Raw genomic sequence first — 20,476 nt, forward strand, 5'->3', positions numbered from 1 at the left:
AGAGAAATGTAGTTTATATGAAGGACTCCCTTCCACGTAAGCATGGCACAGTGGAGACCCACAATTCGCCACTGGCCTTGAGCAAGTCACTTCAGCCCTCTGGCCCTTGGTTTATTTATCTAGAGAGTCAGGGTGTTATTCTGGGCCTTAGGCCTATAATTCTGCAATTTGAAGAAAAACATTTCTGGATGGATCCCATTAAAATGGACTATGTTATCTCAGAATACTGCTCACTTTATGTTTTCCTCACCCGAAATGATGGAAGGTAGCTGTGAGGTTAGAGAAAACCCAAGTGACCAGTAGGCATGCTTCCTGGGAGTGGCTCGGTCAAGGCCATCTGGTACAGCTGGTGTCCTCAGAGATCGAGGAAGGCCTTTCTGGCCTTGTGGGTCTCTCTGCACAGGTGTTACCTAATTGGTGAGAAAAATGTTGACCCCTTTCCTCTGACAGCTTTTTAGAGGCTTGTGTAAGCCATTCCCAAATTCTGGGCACTACCAAAGGTTTGGACAAGGAACTCAGTCCAGGGGTAGACAACTGGTCAGAAGTCAGAGGAGTGGGCTATGAAGCCGTGAGCTATGAGGCCGAGAAATCTTGTCCAAAGATGGTGAAAAAAAATTTTTTTTGTTCAAGCATTCTGTAGCTATCCCCATAGGAGTAGAAATGAGTGAAGCCAGTGATGATGAGAATGGCATGGACTGTAAGGAAAATCGATGTTATTCGTAGAGGGTGGGCCCGACTAGCTGCTGCCCAGACCACTGCTGGGGCTTGAATCTGGTGTCCGGCTCTCACGAGAGCAAAGTCCAGAACTTCCATTCTGAGCCTCCACCTTCGAGCACCCACTTCTGCCACGGAAGCAAGTGCCAGTGAGTCATGCATCAGGGTCCTCACACCCCTGCGCAGGGGACACCCCTTCTGTGTTGGTTTTCCTGACGGTGCTGCCATCCACGCCCTTGCTGTGATGGGCTACATGCAAAGTAGTGACCCCCCAGGAGGATAAGTGCCCACAGCGGCTCTGGTAGCCCACCCTGCTGGTTATCTAGATTCCACATATGCAACTTTGCCCACCTTAGTACGGTGATGTTGGTAAGTGTGGGGACCCTGAATTCAGTAGGCACCTCATGTGCTCGTACGATCTGGCTGTGGCCTCACAATCGTGAATCACGTACCATAACACTAATGAGCGGGGAGGAAGTAACATGTCTTGGGCCCCCACTACGTATCTCACAGAGCCTCACACACACAACCTCACGTAACTCAACAACTTGTGACATAAATACAACCCGCACTTTACACGGACTGACGAAGGTTCAGAGCAGTGAGTACTTTGAGCAAAACCGCACCGCCGACTCGAGACAGCCTCCCTCCGTCCTAGGACATCCGCTCCCACCACGAACCGTTCCACACACACGCCCCCTTTCAAACGCAGCTTACCCCCCACCCATCCAAGATGTCTTCATTCACTGTGTTCTATCCAGAAAAGGCAGTTCAAATAAAGACGAAGAGTCAAGTCTCTCTTAGTGAGAAAGTACGCTAACCAGTCCCCGCAAGAAGGAAAAAGTGTAAACGGCGCTCGTCGCTTATGTACAGCTTTATTTGCAGTTTGTTGGAACCACTGGGAACAGTCGACAGGTACACGTGACGCTTGTGGAACAGGACTCAGTCTGGGGCTCCTTCCCACCGGGTGGCTGAGGAACCGTGGCCACGCCGGGCCAGGCTCACACCCAGTGCTGCCCCGCGCTGAGCGCCGCGCTGAAGGTTCGCAAGGCCCGGTGCGTGCCTCTCACGGCCAGGAGGAGCGACCCCGCCTCGGCCTCGTGGCCGGCCTCGCGCAGGTGTCTGGCCAGCCCCTCCGCATCCCAGGGCCCGCGCCGCGGGCTGGCCAAGAGGTGCTCAATGATATGTGGGTAGAAGGGAGTGGAGATGCACTTCACCAGCAGCCTGGCGTCCAGGAGCAGGGACAGAAGCTCTTGGTCACAGTTTGAGTCATTCACCTTGAAGAAAGGAGACAGGCAAAATGTGAGCGTGGCCTTGCCCAATTCTCGCCAGCGGACTCACCACGCACGCCCTCCGCTGGCTGCTACACACTGCCTTTCCGCCTTCGACGTCCTGAACCCCCTCGCCTGGAGTAACGGTGCTCACGCCGGAGACGGTCTCTGCCATCACACACACGGGCTCGCACACGGCTCCCCTGCAGCGTCAGACACGGCCACGTAGCAAGAACCCCGAGTCACGGCAACAGCTACCAAATATGGAGCGCCAGAAACTGCCAACCGTGTGCACGTCTTACCTCCCCGACTTGTCCCGATTCGACCTGAACAGTCACAGGGGAGGGAAAGGAGGGGTAAGGGCTTTGCCTCACATCGTGGCAGGTCAGGGAGTGGGGACAGGAGCTGTATCTAGGTCAGTCTCGACTTCAAAGCCTGGGCTTTCAACAGCGGCATTTACCAGCTCATTGTTTCACCATGGTCCATGTCCCGGAACCCCAAACCTCTCTTGTACGTAGACCCATATCCATCAACCCCACTGACGGAAATAGGGTCACGGACAGGAGGGCTGTAGGCTATTCTTGCTTCAGCCTCTAGAAAGCTCAGTACCAAACGTACCTTTTTAAGTTTTTTTAGAAAAGATTTATTTTAGAGGAAAAGAGAGAGCTTGAGCGTGGAAACCCATGGGGGGGGGTCAAGGGAGAGAGAATCTTCAAGCAGATTCCACGCTGAGCACAGAGCCCGATGTGGGGTTCGATCTCAGGACCCCGAGATCATGACTTGAGCTGAAATCAAGAGCTGGAAGCTCAACCGATTGAGCCCCCAGGCTCCCCTTTAAGACATTTTTATGTAGTTTTGGAGACCAATGTAATGGGGCCCGTTTTACCGGCTCTTTCAGCTTGGATATCCTTTGTGTTTCTTCTCTCATCTTATCTGCTTAGTCTCTGTATGGTTTTCCATGGCTCTGACACTTAGCTTATGCTTTTCTATTTAATATTATTGTCTATATTTTTTTGTAAGGAATCAAGTCAATGTTAATCACACTCAAAACTCTGAGCCCCTCCAACTAATCTTTGACAAAGCAGGAAAAAACATCCGGTGGAAAAAAGACAGTCTCTTCAATAAATGGTGCTGGGAAAACTGGACAGCTACATGCAAAAGAATGAAACTTGACCACTCTCTCACACCATACACAAAGATAAACTCCAAATGGATGAAAGACCTCGATGTGAGACAGGAATCCATCAAAATTCTAGAGGAGAACATAGGCAGCAACCTCTACGACATCGGCCAAAGCAACCTTTTTCATGACACATCTCCAAAGGCAAGAGAAACAAAAGATAAAATGAACTTGTGGGACTTCATCAAGATAAAAAGCTTCTGCACAGCCAAGGAAACAGTCAAAAAAACTAAGAGGCAGCCCACGGAATGGGAGAATATATTTGCAAATGACACTACAGATAAAGGACTGGTATCCAAGATCTACAAAGAACTTCTCAAACTCAATACGCGAGAAACAAATAAACAAATCATAAAATGGGCAGAAGATATGAACAGACACTTTTCCAATGAAGACATACAAATGGCTAACAGACACATGAAAAAAAGTTCAAAATCATTAGCCATCAGGGAAATTCAAATCAAAACCACACTGAGATACCACCTTACGCCAGTTAGAATGGCAAAAATAGACAAGGCAAGAAACAACAATTATTGGAGAGGATGTGGAGAAAGGGGATCCCTCCTACATTGTTGGTGGGAATGCAAGTTGGTACAGCCACTCTGGAAAACAGTGTGGAGGTCCCTTAAAAAGTTAAAAATTGAGCTACCCTATGATCCAGCCATTGCACTACTGGGTGTTTACCCCAAAGATACAGACGTAGTGAAGAGAAGGGCCATATGCACCCCAATGTTCATAGCAGCTCTGTCCACAATAGCTAAATCGTGGAAGGAGCCGAGATGCCCTTCAACAGATGACTGGTTTAAGAAGTTGTGGTCCGTATATACAATGGAATATTACTCAGCTATCAGAAAGAATGAATTCTCAACATTTGCTGCAACATGGACGGCACTGGAGGAGATAATGCTAAGTGAAATAAGTCAAGCAGAGAAAGACAATTATCTTATGATTTCTCTCATCTATGGAACATAAGAACTAGGATGATCAGTAGGGGAAGAAAGGGATAAAGAAAGGGGGGGTAATCAGAAGGGGGAATGAAACATGAGAGACTATGGACTATGAGAAACAAACTGAGGGCCTCAGAGGGGAGGGGGTGGGGGAATGGGATAGACCGGTGATGGGTAGTAAGGAGGGCACGTATTGCATGGTGCACTCGGTGTTATACGCAACTAATGAATCATCGAGCTTTACATCAGAAACCAGGGATGTACTGTATGGTGACCAACATAATATAATAAAAAATCATTAAAAAAACAAAACAAAACAAAAAACCTGTGAGCCCCTCATTTACATCGGGGTGTCACAAAACAGCTTCATGATGGTTCTTCTTAATGTCACTGTGCATTTTTAGTAGTTTTGGTTGTAGGAACCTCAGAAATAATGTGCCATTCAAAGCCAATTAACTCATGTGTAGACCAACTACGTTATACAACTGAACGCAGTGTGGTCTTCCCGCATGTTCTGTGACAAGAAGGAAAGGCTACTGAAGATGAGGTCAACTGTATCCACTAACTTCAAGAATTAAAACAAAAGCAGTTCTGGAAACAGGAATTACTGTCCATTGTCAGAGAGCATCTATCCTTCCTGCAACCTAGCGATCCTTTAAAACCAACATAAACGTCGACTCAAGGCCATCTTTGGGATGACATTTTCCCTAAATCCCTCGGCTACGCTGATTCCTCCTTCCTCCACCCTCCGTGGCCGTTTATATACGCTCCTCACGTGGTCGTCACCTGGAGGCCTGTCTCCCCCACCAGACTGGGGGCTTCTTGAGGGTACAGAGGTTTGAGCCTCCTTCTAGTCCAGCATCCAGTTTAATCAACATTTGCTACACGGCTGAACGATCCTACATTACTGAACGTTGTCACATTTTTATAAACCGTGCAAGCATATGATAAGAACGCTCTCTCTGCAGAGAATCTGAATAGAGCAGGATTCTAGAATTGCAGGGACTCTGCCAACCCTGGGCCTCTCCCTCTGTCAGCCCGCGCACATGCAGCTCCCCCACCTTTGGCTCAGGAAGACACTTGAGTTGAACTCAATTTAGGAGCTTTTGTTCTTTTTCGTTTTTAGAGGCTAGATGGTAGGAGGGGAAAGTGGTAGGAAGGACCAGCTTTTCTGCAGCAAGGGGCATGGGTGCTTTCAACACTCCCACCGGGGGCTGCTGAGGGGTTCGGTGCATCTTCTTGCCTTCCGGCTTCCCTCCTCCTCCTCCCGCTTCATAGTGAGGGGACGAGAACCTTGACCCCATGCAGGTGCTGCCCCCACCATCACCATGTCTACACTTACGGGGTCGGCTGCCCATGTGCCACCTAGGACTTTGTCTCAACCCTAAAGCACCCCTTTAAGACCGCTATTATCTCATTTGAGGAATGAAGAAACCCATCCAGTGAGGTCAAAGTCACGTGCCGAATGCCACGTGGCTGCTAACTGGCGAGGGGGACTAGCAGCCCTCAGCCTGGCCTAGTTTACTTGTCCAGTTTGTTCGCTTCCAGAATATGGCCTCCTCTAGGGCCCAGATCTTTTCTTTGTTTACCCCTGCATCCCCAAGGGCCAGAATAGTGTTAGCCACATGCTAGGGGCTCGGCAAGACGCGTGGGATGAATCCGTGGGTGAATGAATAACCCTACCGCTCTCACCCCTCCCCGGTACGCAGCTGCCTCCCCGCACGCATGCGCACACGCACAGACAGGGCGCCTGAGTTACTGTGCGTGTGATTGTTCAGTTCGCCCTTAAAAAGAAAGAATCCTTCCACCTAGCCCTCTAGGAGGGAACACAATGTGTGCCAGGATGCTCCAGGCAAATGTTTGATAAAATGTACACATAAAAGGCTCAGCATCCAAACACTGCAGGGCAATACCTTCTTTGCGGCCCTGAATAAGTCTTCAAGGCTAGGACACCTTTATTATTCTGTTTACTCACGAGCCCTCCCTTCGGGGGCCTGAAAGTCTCCGAGAAAGGGAGTGATGGATTTTTCCAGCTCGAGGAACAGACAGGGGTTCTGTCAATGCCTGCGGCTGCTGCTCCTCTCACTCCCGTCTTCTGTTTGCTTTGCTCCGGTGCAGGGCATCCGTAAGGTCGGTTTCCTCTGGATGCGCCCAGCCTCCCAGAGAGCTGCCTGCGCTGGCGGGGTGGGAGTCCACGGCAGGCGGGCAGGGACAGGGGAGGCGACCGCCCTCTAAAAGCTCTCTATGTACTCCCGTGGCTAAGAAAGCCTAAGGCAGAAGTCGTGGAAATCAGATACAGAACTTCCCCTTTGGCCCCGCCATAGGATCCCTCAGGAAAGGCAGAGTCCGAGATCGCTGACCTCCACTGAGCTGGGCAGTGGCCGGGCCAAGGTTGGGGGGGGGGGGCGGAATTTTGGTTTAGCATCCTGTGATCAGGTGCTGAGAAAATGGAAGTGGCTGAGCTTATTTCCTTTCTCTGACCTTGCACCAGGTTCCAGCTCTTTGCAAAAGGTACAGAAAGGCCAGAGTATACTTTATAATTGTCACGCACAAGGAAAATACTGCACCATTATTTTGGGCATATTTGGGACACAGTAGAAAATGAAAGAATACAGAAAGAAAGATGGGCTTTGTGGGGACTTGTTCCAAAAACTGCATTTTAAAGAAGAGGAGCCTGAGGGTCAGAGAAGAGATGGATTGCCCGAGGTCACTGAGCGCCAAAACTGCTTCTCTCCCCACACCAGGCCTCCTGCCTCAGGGGCGCCAAGGCCGGCTGGGTGGTCCTCCTCCGCAGAGCAGAGCGCCTAGCGCCCAAGCCTTCCCGGGTCCGACTGCCTCACTGCTGAGTCGCCAAAGTAATTGGTTAAGCCTCAACTTTTCTTCATTCTTGTTTTTGACCAAAATTCTAATTTAAGGCACTACAAGTCTGGTACTGTCTTACCACCCATTACTCTTAACCTACTTTATTTTCCTTTTTGAAATTTAAAAATAAAAAAAGTAAAAATAGTTTGAAAAAACAAATCATCGATATGTGGACCACCAGAAAATTACTTTTTCCTCCTTTCTTCTCCAGTAATTCTCCATGTGCACAGATTTTTTTCACAATCATACGGTATTTGCAGTCTACTTTACTCATGATATGTTAAAAAAATTTTAATGTTTTTACAGTTTTCATTCTTAAAAATTGTAATGGTACAAAATAGTCTACTGAGTGGGGATAACAGTTATTTAACTTCTCTTGTTAGGAATATTTCAGCTGGTTTTCAATGTTTGATATTATTGAAGTACTACCAATGAATTTTTTTATGAATGTGCTTTCTTGGACTCACTCCCGAGGGATGAATTACTAGAGAGGCATTACCGGGGTGTTCCGGGACAAACTGTGCCCCCCCACCCCCGTTCCCATGTGGGGTCCTCACCCCCAAGGCCTGAGAATGTGACTACACTTGGATAAAGAGCCATTATAGAGGCAATTAGGTTTAACGAGTCAGGTGGGTGGATCTTAATCCAATCTGACTGGTGTCCTTATAAAGAGGAGAGAACACACACGTAGACCAAGGGGCAACCCTGTGAGGACGCTGGGCGAAGGTGGCCGTCTGCAAGCCAAGGAGAGAGGCCTCAGGAGAAATCAATCCTGCTGACATCTTGGACTTCGGCCTCCATAACCCGGGGACAGTAAATTTCTGTGATTTGAGTTGCCCAGTCCCTGGTGCTTTGTTACCACAGCCCACGCACACTAATACATGAGAAAGAGGACCTGAAGCCTTTTGGGGCCTGGACGTGAATGCGAGCGCAGCCATAGTAAAGTCAACCGTCCAGTTTACGGGAGGAGCACCCGTGGAAGAGTGTGTCAGTTTCACTGTAAACGCCTCAGCTTTGGTGGTTATTATTTTGAAAACAAAATTATTTTGCTAATTTAGGAGATACATAATGATACTTCTAGGATGCTATAATCTGAATGTTTATTTGCAAGGACCATTTTTTGCCATGCTATTTCCTATCATTTTTATTTTTTCTTGTGGGAAGCATCAAATCCTTTGCTCCTTTACTAGAGTTGTTACATCGTTCTTTACGTGTGAAAGAGTTCTTTGTACAACTTAAATATCATCCCTGATTTTAGTTATAGTGAACATTCTAACTGTTTGAAATTCTGTTTTATTTGTTGTTTTACAGAAGTTTTAAATTTTTACATTATCAGGAAAAGAATTATTCCTTTATGATTTTTTTTCCTATGGCTTTAAAGCTTAGAAGTTATAATTCTTCAAAGGATCTGATATATATATCTGATGTGTATATATATATATATACACACATTTTTTTCTGACTTTCAAAAATATGTAACTTTTTAATTGATCAATACTTACTTCAGTATATAGTCTATGGAAAAACACACATCACTGACATTTGCTTGACTGGTGCTTTCAGAGCTTGAGGAAAAAATATGTTCTATCATTTCTGGACTCAGCTGGATGTTTGAAATAAATATGAAACAAGTCCAGGAGGATTAGTTGATTTAATTCCTCTGATTGAATAACTTTGAATTCGAGTGAAAGGCAGTCTGGTCTTGGGAAGAGAAGACAGACTTTGGGCTAGAGACCAATTTCTTATCCTGGTTTCTTTGCTGAACAGCTGTGTGACCTTGTTAAGGACAATCTCTCTGGGCCCCAGATTCTACATCTGAAAAACAGACCGTCTCTAGGGGCTGCGATAACCTATGCTTTTAAGTGCCCAGCACAATGCCTGGTGCAGAGTTCAAGTTCAGTAGATGGCCGAAGTTATTACAGCCCAAAAAATTAGGCATGAAGCACGTTCTAGAAGGGGAGGGTGTGCCCATATCATAAAATGGGTAACGCTTGCTATCTCGGTCACTGATTATTTCTTCTGTCAGTAATTAATTTTTGAGAATAAATGAAACTTTGCAGATCTTGGGAAAAAAATCTATTAAAGCACAAAGTGCTACTGTCTTCCAAGTCATTAAAATGTTATCTGCTTAATTCCGGTTTCCACAACAGGTAATGAACCTTCTCTGAATTAAAATCTTTGATTTTATGGATCTATACCAAACGAAGAGTAATTATAGTAATGAGGTAAGCTGAAATTCCAGTCGCATAATGTATGCAGGGCCTCATTCCAATTACTTTAAATAAGATTATTTAATATTATTTCACTGTTTACTTGAGGACAGGATATTTGTCTCATTTTTACACATACTGCTACTAATAAAAGTTATTAAACACCAACTACAAGGGCAGAAAAATAAAAGGGCAGCACAATTGTATACTTGGATAAGAAAATCGCCCACAGGCTTTCTTCTGTATTCTGTTTATTTGAATGATATCCAGACTCCACTTCTCGGTGGAAGCACCAGTCCCTCTCCCGGCACGGAATTTAACAGCATACCTCTTCTGAAACCAAAACGAGGACAAATCATCTAACTTGTGCTCTAACAACGGAAGAGAATCGTCGAAACACCAAGCTTGATCACCTCTATGACCACAGCAAATGCTGCATTGAGGGCCCTGAGTCTGGTTGGTTCCACACTCTGTACCCACCTCCCTTCCTACTTTCATTTCTTATGCTGTTGTTTCACATGTGAATCTCCCCATAATTCCTTGGAACATACGAATTTATTTTACTTCATCTTCACAAGCATCCTGCCCACTCCTCACTCCTGCACCCAGTACCAGGCTGTCCACTGTAAGTGCAGCCTAGAAATCGAAGAGATTAACCTACAGGGAGTGAGCTGCCTGTCACCAGAGGTATCCAGCTAAGAACTGTGTGAGAAGGCAGTATGGAGGGAGCCCTCCAGAGTGGAAGAGACTCTCACTAAGGAGGTACTAGTTGGAAACCTGGATAGAGTTACAGACAGGACAAAGAAAGGGAGGTTTCTTGGTTCTCTATAACGACATTAATGTAAAGATGCATTTCTGAGAATCTTGAAGCCTCTCCCTCCAACCCAGACACAGGTGCCCTGTAAGTTATGTTGGTAGGTTCCTGGGCCTTCAAGGCGAGACGAAAGAGAACGAGAATCACCAATACTAAAGCGTGGGCGACTCTCCACGCAGGCAACTAATCCCGCAAGTCCATCGGGCGGGGCTAAGAACAACATGTTCGAGACGAAGGTGAGCTTTGTCTGGAGGTGCTCTCTTACCACGAGCTTTATCAAAAACCGGCAGGGAGCACCCTGGGAGGTGGTGAGCTCCCGATCCCCCGCAGTGCTTGCCCAGGACCTCGGTGTCTGAGCGGGTCTGAGAAAGGAAGCCCTGTGGTGGGCAAGTTGTTAGACTAGCTCTGCCCGAGTCTCTTTCAGAGCTAATATGACTCAGATGCTTGCAGCAATTTCATTTCTCTGCTGAGAGAACCCTTTCCAGAGAGAACCCTGTTACGCTAAAAGGAACGGCACGGTTGAGTGCAGGCTCTGAATGTTGGGGCCAGGGTTTCAGTTTCAACGCCAGCTGCTACCAGCTGGATGAGCCCGGGGTCTCCGTGTTTTCATCTGTGAAACTAGAAGGCGATCTTCTCACAAGATTGTTAAGAAGAGAAAGTGGGGACGTGCCTACCACCATGCCTGGCCAAGAGCTGGACCCAGAAAGATGGTAGTTATTATGAGCTTCAGAGAGAAATGCTTACGTAGACTGATAAGGTCTTATACCCTTCCTCTGTGACCCTGAATTGTTCTCCCACCAGGCATGGTGGTCCAGGACAGACCCTGAGAGGCAGGCTGCAGGCCGAGGCACTGAGCAGTACTAAAGAGAAGGAAGCAAGCCGTCAAGGCAGACACAGCACAAATCCTGGAACTACTACTCAGTACAGGGAACCATGACGGATCGACGTCTGCTTACTCTGGTGAGTGACGAGTTTTACCCTGTAGGAAATACTCCAGAGAGGAGATCTGAACACAGCAGCAGGAATAGCTTTCTTGGAGAGTAAGGTTTTGGAGGTGAGCGCAAACCTCACTGAGGCTGATGGACAGAAAGCCCGACTTAACTTCGACTTGAGATTTTTCGACTTTACAAAGGCACACAAGCGACACGCGTTCAGTAGGAACGTCACTTTGAATTTCGATTTTGGATCTTTTCCTGGACTAGCCACACGCAGTATGATCCCCTCTTACGATGCTGGGCAGCGGCAGCAGCCACAGCTCCCCACCAGCCACGCAACCATGAGGGTGAACCCCCCATACACTGACCCCCCTTTCGCACCCATACGGCCATTCTGTGTCTCTCCTTCAGTGAGAAGTATCCAACAAACTGCGTGAGATATTCGATACTTGATTATAAAACAGGCGTCTGCGTTAGATGATTTTGCTGTAGGTTAATGGAAGTGATCCGTGTGGGGCAGGTGAGGCTAAGCTCCGATGCTGACTAGGTGAGGTGTATTAAATGCATTTCTGACTTACGATATTCTCAACTTACGATGGATTTATTGGGATGTTAACCCCGTCGTTAGCTGAAGAAGATCTGCACCACGCAGGGTTTTAATGATTCATCAACGACATAATCTCTAAGAAAGACTTTCTATTTCTTCAGGAAAGAGGCTGCTGGCCATTTGTAAGAGGTCCCATGCTCAACACTCGAGGTCTGCAATGTCAGCAGGGCTTAGAGAAGGCAAGGAGTACCGCTGCTGGGGGAGAGGCCGGTACGATCTCGGGCATCGGCACTTGTGCACAACATCCGAGCGGCTGTCAACACTTACGAAGCCGTCAGCGTCTGACAACGAACAGTGAAGTAACACATGCGATCGGCGAGCAAGGGGGGGCGTTTTTCCACCTCGAGCCACACGCTGTGCAGGACCAGCTGCCTATCAGAGGAGTCCCTGTGCTGGAAGTTTTTCTCTTTTTATGTCCACAGGAACCCCCGTCCCTAACTGTAAGGGGGAAACTGAAGTTACTGATGAACTCAGGCCCTCTACTAAGGGACAGAGTGACGAGCAAAATAAAACCAAAAAAAAAAAAAAAAAGCAAATGTACATATTTTCCACTGCAATACCACATAGGATTTAAAAACAGCTAGTCAGAAAAAAATAATTTGTAATAAAATAAAATAAAAACGGCTGGTCAGGAGTCCTACAAAAAGGCCACTGCAGCTCCTCCCTCAGAGAGGTGTCACACGACCCTTTAAAGGTGCTCGGAGGGAAGGATGAACTACGTGATTCCTTATGTCATTTATCTAGCATTCTTGAGAGGACAAAGCGACAGAGACGGAGAACAGGTCAATAGTTGCCACAGACTGCTGAGGCGGGGAGGGAGAGGGTGGCTGTGGCTATAAAGGTCGCACGAGGGATCCCCGGGATGGAACTGTTCTGGATCTGGGATCGAGTGGGGGTGACACAAATCTCCATGTGACAGTACCGCACACAGACTCCCACCCGAATGAGGGCGCGTAAAACGACTGAAATCTGAGTAAGGCCCGCAGACTGCATCCATGTTACTGTCCTGTTAGAACGTCACCCTGGAGCCATGCAAGATGTTACCGCTGGGGGAAACTGGATAAAGGGTATAAGAGATCTCGCTGCATTATTTCCTACAATTGAAGGCGAAGTTAAAATTATCTCAAAATAAAGTTAAAAATATTTAAAGACTGGAAAACTCTGCCAAACTGTAGCTCTTTGGAGGCTGCACCAGGTCGGAAGATACTCAGCATTTTTGTGAACACATTTTAAGGTCACAGATGGGTTAGCCTAATGGGAATAGTCAATCCCAGGGCGGAGAAGTTACAGTTAAGTCTCACTACCCAATTCCCACAGGTGAGGGTCTCAGTGGCAGGTAAGTGACTCATCTCAGCAAATGACACCTCTGGCTTTGATTTTTGCATCTGAAGGCCACAGAGGTTTTGGGTGTTATCATCACAACCCCAGGAAAGCACTCACAGTCTGCAGGGCGATTTCAAAACCACGGAGTTTTGGCACAACGCTGCACATCAGACCAAAGTGGTTCAGAGGTGAATCAACACCGTTTAAAAATGACTTGGACGCTGTTAAGGTTCCTACTTGGTTTCTTATTCTGATAGCCTGTGTGCGCGCGCGTGTGCGTGTGTGTGTGTGTGTGTGTATGGGGGGGTCGCGTAGAGGGCGTGGGGGGGTCTGTGGCGGGTGGTGGGTAGCAAAGCTAGTTAGCAGTTAGGGAGCCCCAGTTCTAGCTGCAGGTCTGACAGATGCATTGGAGATGAAGAATCTTTAAAATGACAACTGATACACTTGCCTATGGAATTTAGGGCCACATGGAGAGCTCTATGCAGGATGAATATGGAGAGGTGATGTATAATACATCACTTTTATTCTCGAAGAAGCCCATGGCAAATTTAGCGGAAATACCTAAGCAGAGACACTAACACAGTGTACAATGGTGGTGAGGAAAAAAAGCTCTGAAAATATGCAGTCTGATTTTCTTCCGTTTTCCCCTTCTTCCTGATTTCTTGGATTTATAATTAAAAAAAAATAGGCTAAGGGGAAAAAAATCCTCTGTAATTCTTAGCTTCTTGTAAATTCCCAACGTTACGCAATGTTTATTTTAGCACAGATGGATGGGGGGCTACCAGCACACGGGTCCCCTCCAACTCCCTACTTCTGTCTAGTCTCCAGAGAGGCCCTGCTATGATCGATCTTCAGTGATAATGAAGGGTAGTCACAAAGTCTTTACAGAATTCAGAAATATATCTCAATAAATAAATACATTAGACTTTTCTCATTTTGTTCATTATGACTATTTCCAAATGCAATTATGGTCTACGTTCTGTAACCATATACCTAACTTTCTGTATCCATTGTCATTAAATCTCTTCACCGTCTTGTTTGGCAAGTACCTTCTGCTCTAGAATTCTCCTCCCCATTCAGGTCCCTGGAAAACATCCCCTTACATTTTTGTGAAAAACTCACATGCGTGAGTATACCCACACACCTGAAATTGTGTGTGTGTGTGTGTGTAGTGTGTGTGTGTGCAGTGTGTGTACACACTCACAAAACTTCAAATGAAAGAATGATCTCCCTACAGAAGGGTTTCGGTAAAGATCATACAACACAAATTCATTAAAACACAACCCTGAGCTATCTATTCCCAAAGTGTAAAATTTTAAAAGGGAAGTGAAAGTTCTTCCTTAATCATGATAACAAGACAAGCAGCCTTGAGGGAGAAATCTCAGGCCTTGACTTGAGTATGTCATTCCTCAAGCCAAGACACCGCTTCGATGGCACCTTAGTTTGCCAGAGGAAAAGAGCTTGAGATTTCAGACGGTGCCAGGAAACATTACCTGCAGCCCCCGCCTCACCTTTAATTAGCGGGTAACCCGACACCTACATCCAGGCACAGAAGCCTGCCCGAAGTGACAAATTCCTTCGATCCAAATTTCAAGTGGCAAGGACAAGTCCACTAGTCCTGGGCTGCTTTGACATTTCCTTATAGGGACGAATACCCTGGCTTCTCTAGAGAAACTGCTTCATTATTCAGATTTGTATTCTCAGCACATACACACGGAGTCTGGTTCATGGGAGGAGTTCAGTCCATGTTTATAAAATAAACAAATATTTACTTCTCAGACAAAACAGAAAGAACTATTGGGGTCAGAGAATATTGCAGATCAAATGGTCTGAAATAAATCATGGCTATTACTTATGAGAATGACAACAGGCATTCATTTCTCGGCAACACAAACAAGAGTCAATCCCCCAGGAATACCTCGACGATAGCGGTGATGTGCTCCAGCGCCACAGCGCGAAGGCTCTCCTCCTGGCTCTCGAGGAGAAGTTTCAGGGCTGGGAGCAGCAGGGACTGGCTGAGCAGCAGCGAGCACAGCTCCTTCACACCCTGAAACCACAAGTACAAACTGTGAGCGAGGAGGCAGGAGGCACTCGGTATCCCAGGCGCTATTCTGGTGGGGTCTCTCTCCACACCTTTTTGTATGAGTGTTGTGTGTCTGTGCGTGTGTGAAGCACACCCGGGCCACACTGATTTAGTGTTTGGTACCTGCTTCCTTCATTTCACGATAGAGAGTAAACATCTTTCCGAGCTAGCAGATATTCACCTGATATTCATCAGCTATTGCATGTAATGGCTGCCTAGTAGCCCCCTGGATACAGGACTGTGTTCTGTTCTCCTAATCTCTCAGGAGCCCTAGCTTCCTCACCAGCAAAACGGAGGTAATTATACCTACTTTGCAGTTGTGTGTGTGTGTGTGTGTGTGTGTGTGAATAAGTGTTAATGAATAATAACACACAATGCTCAGCATCTACTAGACACTTAACAAACGATAAAAATTATCACCAATTCTTAATATTATCAATAATATCTAGTCCTCTGCAACAAGAAAAATCAGCAACTTAAATATTTAAAAGCCTGTTTATAATTCTAATGTCAAGGTGAACTGAATGTTTCATGAAAACTATCTGTGGTCCAGAAAAATGAAAATGTATTTGGATCTCCACATATGCATTTGAATTTTATTCTCAGCGCTTTATTATCCTAGCTGAACCTGTCATCAGAGAGCAGACTTTTATATAAGATAACAAATGATAATCCTTCACAATGAAAGTATAAGAGAATAGACAATAAATTTGCAAGCTCTTCCTCCCTGCCAAGCTCTATGCTCCCCCGGTGCCCTAACTAGCTATAACATAAAGAACAGAACATCTGGACCAAGGACCAGACATTATACAAGGCACGGGTTGTTTTTGAAAGAACTGAGAAATCACTACCCACCCCCGCCACCATGGCACTGATCTTTCTCCTGTACTACTCCAACCGTAGCATGACAGAGAAGAAAAACTCAAATTTATGACATTTTCATAATTTCTTTCCATTATTATCAAGCGTAGATAAAACAAGAAGCTCCTATTTAAAGCCCAGGATAAAGGCCTCTTTGGTATTCCGCTCACAGTAGTGTTTTTACCTTTCCCCTTACTGTGTCTCTGCTGGAAATCAGCAAAGCCTTCAGTTGCACATTGGAAGGTCCTTCTACACGCACTGTGTGAAAATGATCAATACCGGCAATGTAACAGGTTTGTAAAGTGTGTACTTCAAACATCATGGATTCTAACTCAGAAAAGTGCTCTGTGTGCCCTAAAGCACACAGTCATACAGAGCAGTCTAACCGAGCATCTGGGCCAAAGAGAAATGCAGATTTGTAATCTGGGATGCTAAAACCTGCAGAGAATATTTGGGGGGATGAAATACAAACTCCCATACATGACAATTTCACACAGCTGTCATGCACCAACTTGCTTCTGTCGCCCTCCTCCTCCTGGAACGTCCCAGCAACGCTCCCTCACCTGCATGTTTCTCAGACAGCGCTGCCCAGGAGACCTTCCGGCCACCACAGAATGTTCTGGATCTCTGCTATCCCACATGGCAGCCAGGAGCCGCGTGTCGGCTAGTGAGCATTTGAGATTTGCCTAGTGCAACTGAGGCATGCTTTTAAATTTTTATTCAATTGTCCTTAAGTTTAAATTTTAATAACCACACATGGCCCGTGGCTATTGCCCTGGAGGTGAAGCAGCCAGCACGTGCTGAGCTCCTGCACACGTCTGGGTCTGCGCACAAGACTTAACCTCTGCTGCTTCTCTGTCTGATGGACTGCTGTTGGTTCTCGGAGCCTCTGCTGAAAAGGGCACAGGAAAACCCCAACTCCTACAAAGCCACCTCTGGTTTCCCAGGCCCGGGACTCCTACGTTCCCACTATACTTCGTAAATATTTCCTACATTCTTGTAATTATTCATTTGTCCCTCTGCCTCACTTGAGGGCAAGAATGTTTTCCCTTCTCTATATTCCAAACTTGCTTGGTATATACTATACCTTAAAATATTTGTATACGATTCCCTCTCAGCTCTCCTATCTACTCGTCATGAAGTTATCAGTAATAGGTAAACAGGTATTTCTCAGCACTTCATGATATTTAGACCAAGCACAGCACTTGGTTGACCTTAACTTTAATGACAACTTTTATCAAAATAACCTGGATACACTTTGGAGCAGGCAAAATGGACAGACGATGGTGAAGTATGTTTGCCTAACTGTCCAGGACAGGGTACTACAGGGACTTACCTTTTCCTTCATCCCTGTTTCCTGTCCCCTAAGTTCCCATATTTAGAGGGGTTTTTTTTTTTCCTTCATGACTCTTTAGAATGCCTTTATGTCATGGCTGCTGTTGCTCATGATACTTGCTGACTTACGGCCATGATGGCTTTGCTGATGGACAATATTACCTGAAGGATAAAATCAAGGACATCTAAGAATGGAGGAGTGCTTTTTGAGCTACTGAGTACTTTTTATCTCTCAGCTAACAGTTACTGGCTAAATACTCCATATTTAACTACTATACTAGGTTCTCTGGGTAGTTTCCCCTCTGTTGCAAGAAGACAGTTTATCAGGAGATTTATAGAGGGATTTTGGGAGCTCTAAGAAAGGTCGAAGTAGCAAAGAGAACCATAAAACACCCTATAGGCACCTTCCCAGCTCAAACGTGTCTAGCCATCAAGATACAGAACAAAAGGCCTTGAATGCAGAGGAACAGGTGCGTCTGGGCCCAAAGCCAGGCCAGAACCCTGCAGACTGTGATATATGGTGATGCCCCGAGGCACAGTTCCTGTGGCTGACGGTTGTCAGGGAAGTAGCACCGGCCCACCAACGGTCTTTCTGTCCTTACACAGCCCTCCTGCTCACTCTGGGGTAGCCTGTGCCCAAAGATGTGGCAGGGCCTTCAGCAGGAGTGTTGGGCAAGGTGCACAGGGATGAGTGTCATCTGATCTGAAAATCAAACTCCAGACATTATCAAAAGTACCTCATCCGTGAGAGAAAACAATCATATTGAGATTTAGAGGCTGGAGATAGTTAGGCTCACCAGCTGGGGGTCTAACTCCCATTCGCCTGACCCACAGCCCCTGTGACTCGAGTTCACGCTGCGCCCTGTGAATCCGGGATCTTCAGCGTCGGCCATAAAGAGCTGGAACTTGGGAATTTTTTTTTTTTTTTAAAGATTTTATTTATTTATTTGACAGAGATAGAGACAGCCAGCGAGAGAGGGAACACAAGCAGGGGAAGTGGGAGAGGAAGAAGCAGGCTCATAGCAGAGGAGCCTGATGTGGGGCTTGATCCCATAACGCCGGGATCACGCCCTGAGCCGAAGGCAGACGCTTAACCGCTGTGCCACCCAGGTGCCCCTAGAACTTGGGAATTTTAAATCTGTAAATGCCAAGAATCTGTTCTGTACCAATTTCTCATTCTGAATATCCCCTGTTCCTGAGAATGTTTCATATACTGCCATGGATACAAGCTAAGAAGAAGGATACAGAACTTACAAGACCGTAGGACATACGACCTATGAGCAACATTGATTTTATCCTTCTGGTAATATTTTCCATCAGCAAAACCAGCATGACCAGGAGTAAACGAGTACCACGAACAACAGCAGGANNNTCACATAAAGACCTTCTCAAGAGTCATGAAGAACAAAAAGAATCTCTAAATATGGGAGCTTAGTTGGGGGGGGGGTGGGAAATGTGGAAGAAGCAAAAGGTAAGTCCCTTTAAGTACCCTGTCCTGGCCAGTTAGGCACACGTACTTTATAAACCATAGAGTAAGGCAACCAAAGGTACTGGCTTACAAAAAAGTGAGTCATGGATAATTTTCCCACCATGGTGATATTAAACATTATGCAGTTCTGAAATTAGACTGTGTAATTTCCAAATGCAGTAAAATAAACTTAACAAGACATTTCCATTTCTTAATTACAATGTTCCTTCCTTTGTAACAATTTTAACTCACATTTGAGCACAGTTAACAATCAATAAAAATAGTACATAACATTGGCAAGATTCCTTTAATCATGGCATTCTAAGACAAAAATCTACGTGTACCCAGTTAAAAGACAGCACTGAGGCAGCATAAGGAAAAATAAACAAAAGTCACTGTGTCGACACAACTCATTTGATAGTAATTACCTCTTGTCTCATCAAACTGGAACAGAGAAGTGATAAGGACCTACTTCAAAATGGGGTTTAATCCAGTACCTCTCTCCCACCCTAAGAGAACTGTGGACCTATGGAAAAGTCGTGAGTCGTGTGCTGCGGATGCAGTCCTAAACAGAGAGCCTCCGGTCATCCTCCTCAAAGACCTGGGGACCTTGAGGAGTACTCAGAACTAGAGTCCCCTCGGAGATCACACAGTCTAACTCCCTGTTCCAGAGGCCAGAAAAGAGTGGTCTGGAGTGAATGGTACTTTCCTCATGAGCACAGATCATGTATGGCCCCGTGTGGAAGAGGATGGTACAATCCCATGCCTCGCCACGGCTCGTGCTGCTGTTGTATGTCTCATGCCCCCTGCCCTTCAGGTGCTCCCAGTCCCAATGAAGAGGAGAGGCAAGGAGATCCCTCTCCGTGGTGTGTGAGTAGTACTCTGATAGACGCGTGCGTAAGGCACTGTGCTATCCATCCTGATTTCTCTAAAACTCTCAGGAATCACTGGTCCGATGATTCTGGGATCAAGCAGGACCATTGCAAATAAAATATTTGTCAAAGTGCCTCAAGCTGGCCGTGAAAGCGTATTGGGGAGCTGAATCTTTACAGCTATTTAGCTTCTCATTTAATCACGGACTCCTTCTTTTAAAATAGCAAATGCAAAGCATCACTTGTTATTCATTAGTCAATAAAAAAGAACAACACACTTTTCCCTCCGTGTCCTAGAAGGTCGCCCCCTGAACTTCAAATACAAAGCTGACAGTGCTCCGACTGCTTTGGACATTCAGATGTTATCACCCATCGCCGGGGGGATGAACGCTAACACACATAACTGTTACTGAACCTTGATCACGAAGCCAACAGTATGTGGTCAAGGTCAAAGATGCCACGGCCATGTTCTTAGCTAACTTACATTTCCTGCCTCAGACCTAACTGTAGTAAAACCAAACTGATGAGGCTACTGAAATAAACTAACTTCTCCAGGTAATTATGGCGATCCTAACTCTCTTCCACCTAAAACACCGATAACCTAGGCCTTACACACTACAGGGCACTCTTGAAGAAGCGCCCGAGGAAGGGGGAAAATGACAGTAAAACTTACACAACTACGTAAAACAGACATTCCACATGCAAACAGCTCAAGTGCAGTAAGAGTGGCTCCTCTGGAAGGATGTACTTTCCCAGCATTCAAGCAGAGCTCCATGTGGGGCCGGGTCCGCCATTTGTTGCCTAGTGACCTGGAGCAGGACCTTTGCTCTCAGAGCCTCTGTTCCATCAGCTGAAACATGAAGGTCAAGGAGCCTCCTCCGGGTGGTGGCGAAGGTTAAACCAGATGGTGGGAGTGGGAGGCCGAGAGTGCCAGCAGATGCCAGTCGTCACCATTACCCAGCTTGCGACCCTAAGTCACGTTTCCTCAGCTGAG

General features: G+C 46.3%; 1 protein-coding gene across 1 annotated transcript in view; it reads right to left on the reverse strand.

Annotated features, from left to right (window-relative positions):
- Positions 1-1,573: 1,573 nt before the first annotated feature.
- NBAS (NBAS subunit of NRZ tethering complex) overlaps positions 1,574-20,476 on the reverse strand; it is a 338,079-nt gene continuing 319,176 nt past the window's right edge. Inside the window, exons 51-52 of the mRNA XM_040622888.1 lie at positions 14,782-14,910; positions 1,574-1,991 (exon numbers count right to left, since the gene is read on the reverse strand). Coding sequence (XP_040478822.1) covers positions 1,716-1,991; positions 14,782-14,910 — 405 coding nt within the window. The 3' untranslated portion in view covers positions 1,574-1,715. The remainder of the gene's footprint in view (positions 1,992-14,781; positions 14,911-20,476) is intronic.

The sequence above is a fragment of the Ursus maritimus genome, unplaced genomic scaffold (assembly GCF_017311325.1).
Source record: "Ursus maritimus isolate PB19 unplaced genomic scaffold, ASM1731132v1 scaffold_6, whole genome shotgun sequence".
In the NCBI taxonomy this organism is placed as follows: domain Eukaryota; kingdom Metazoa; phylum Chordata; class Mammalia; order Carnivora; family Ursidae; genus Ursus; species Ursus maritimus.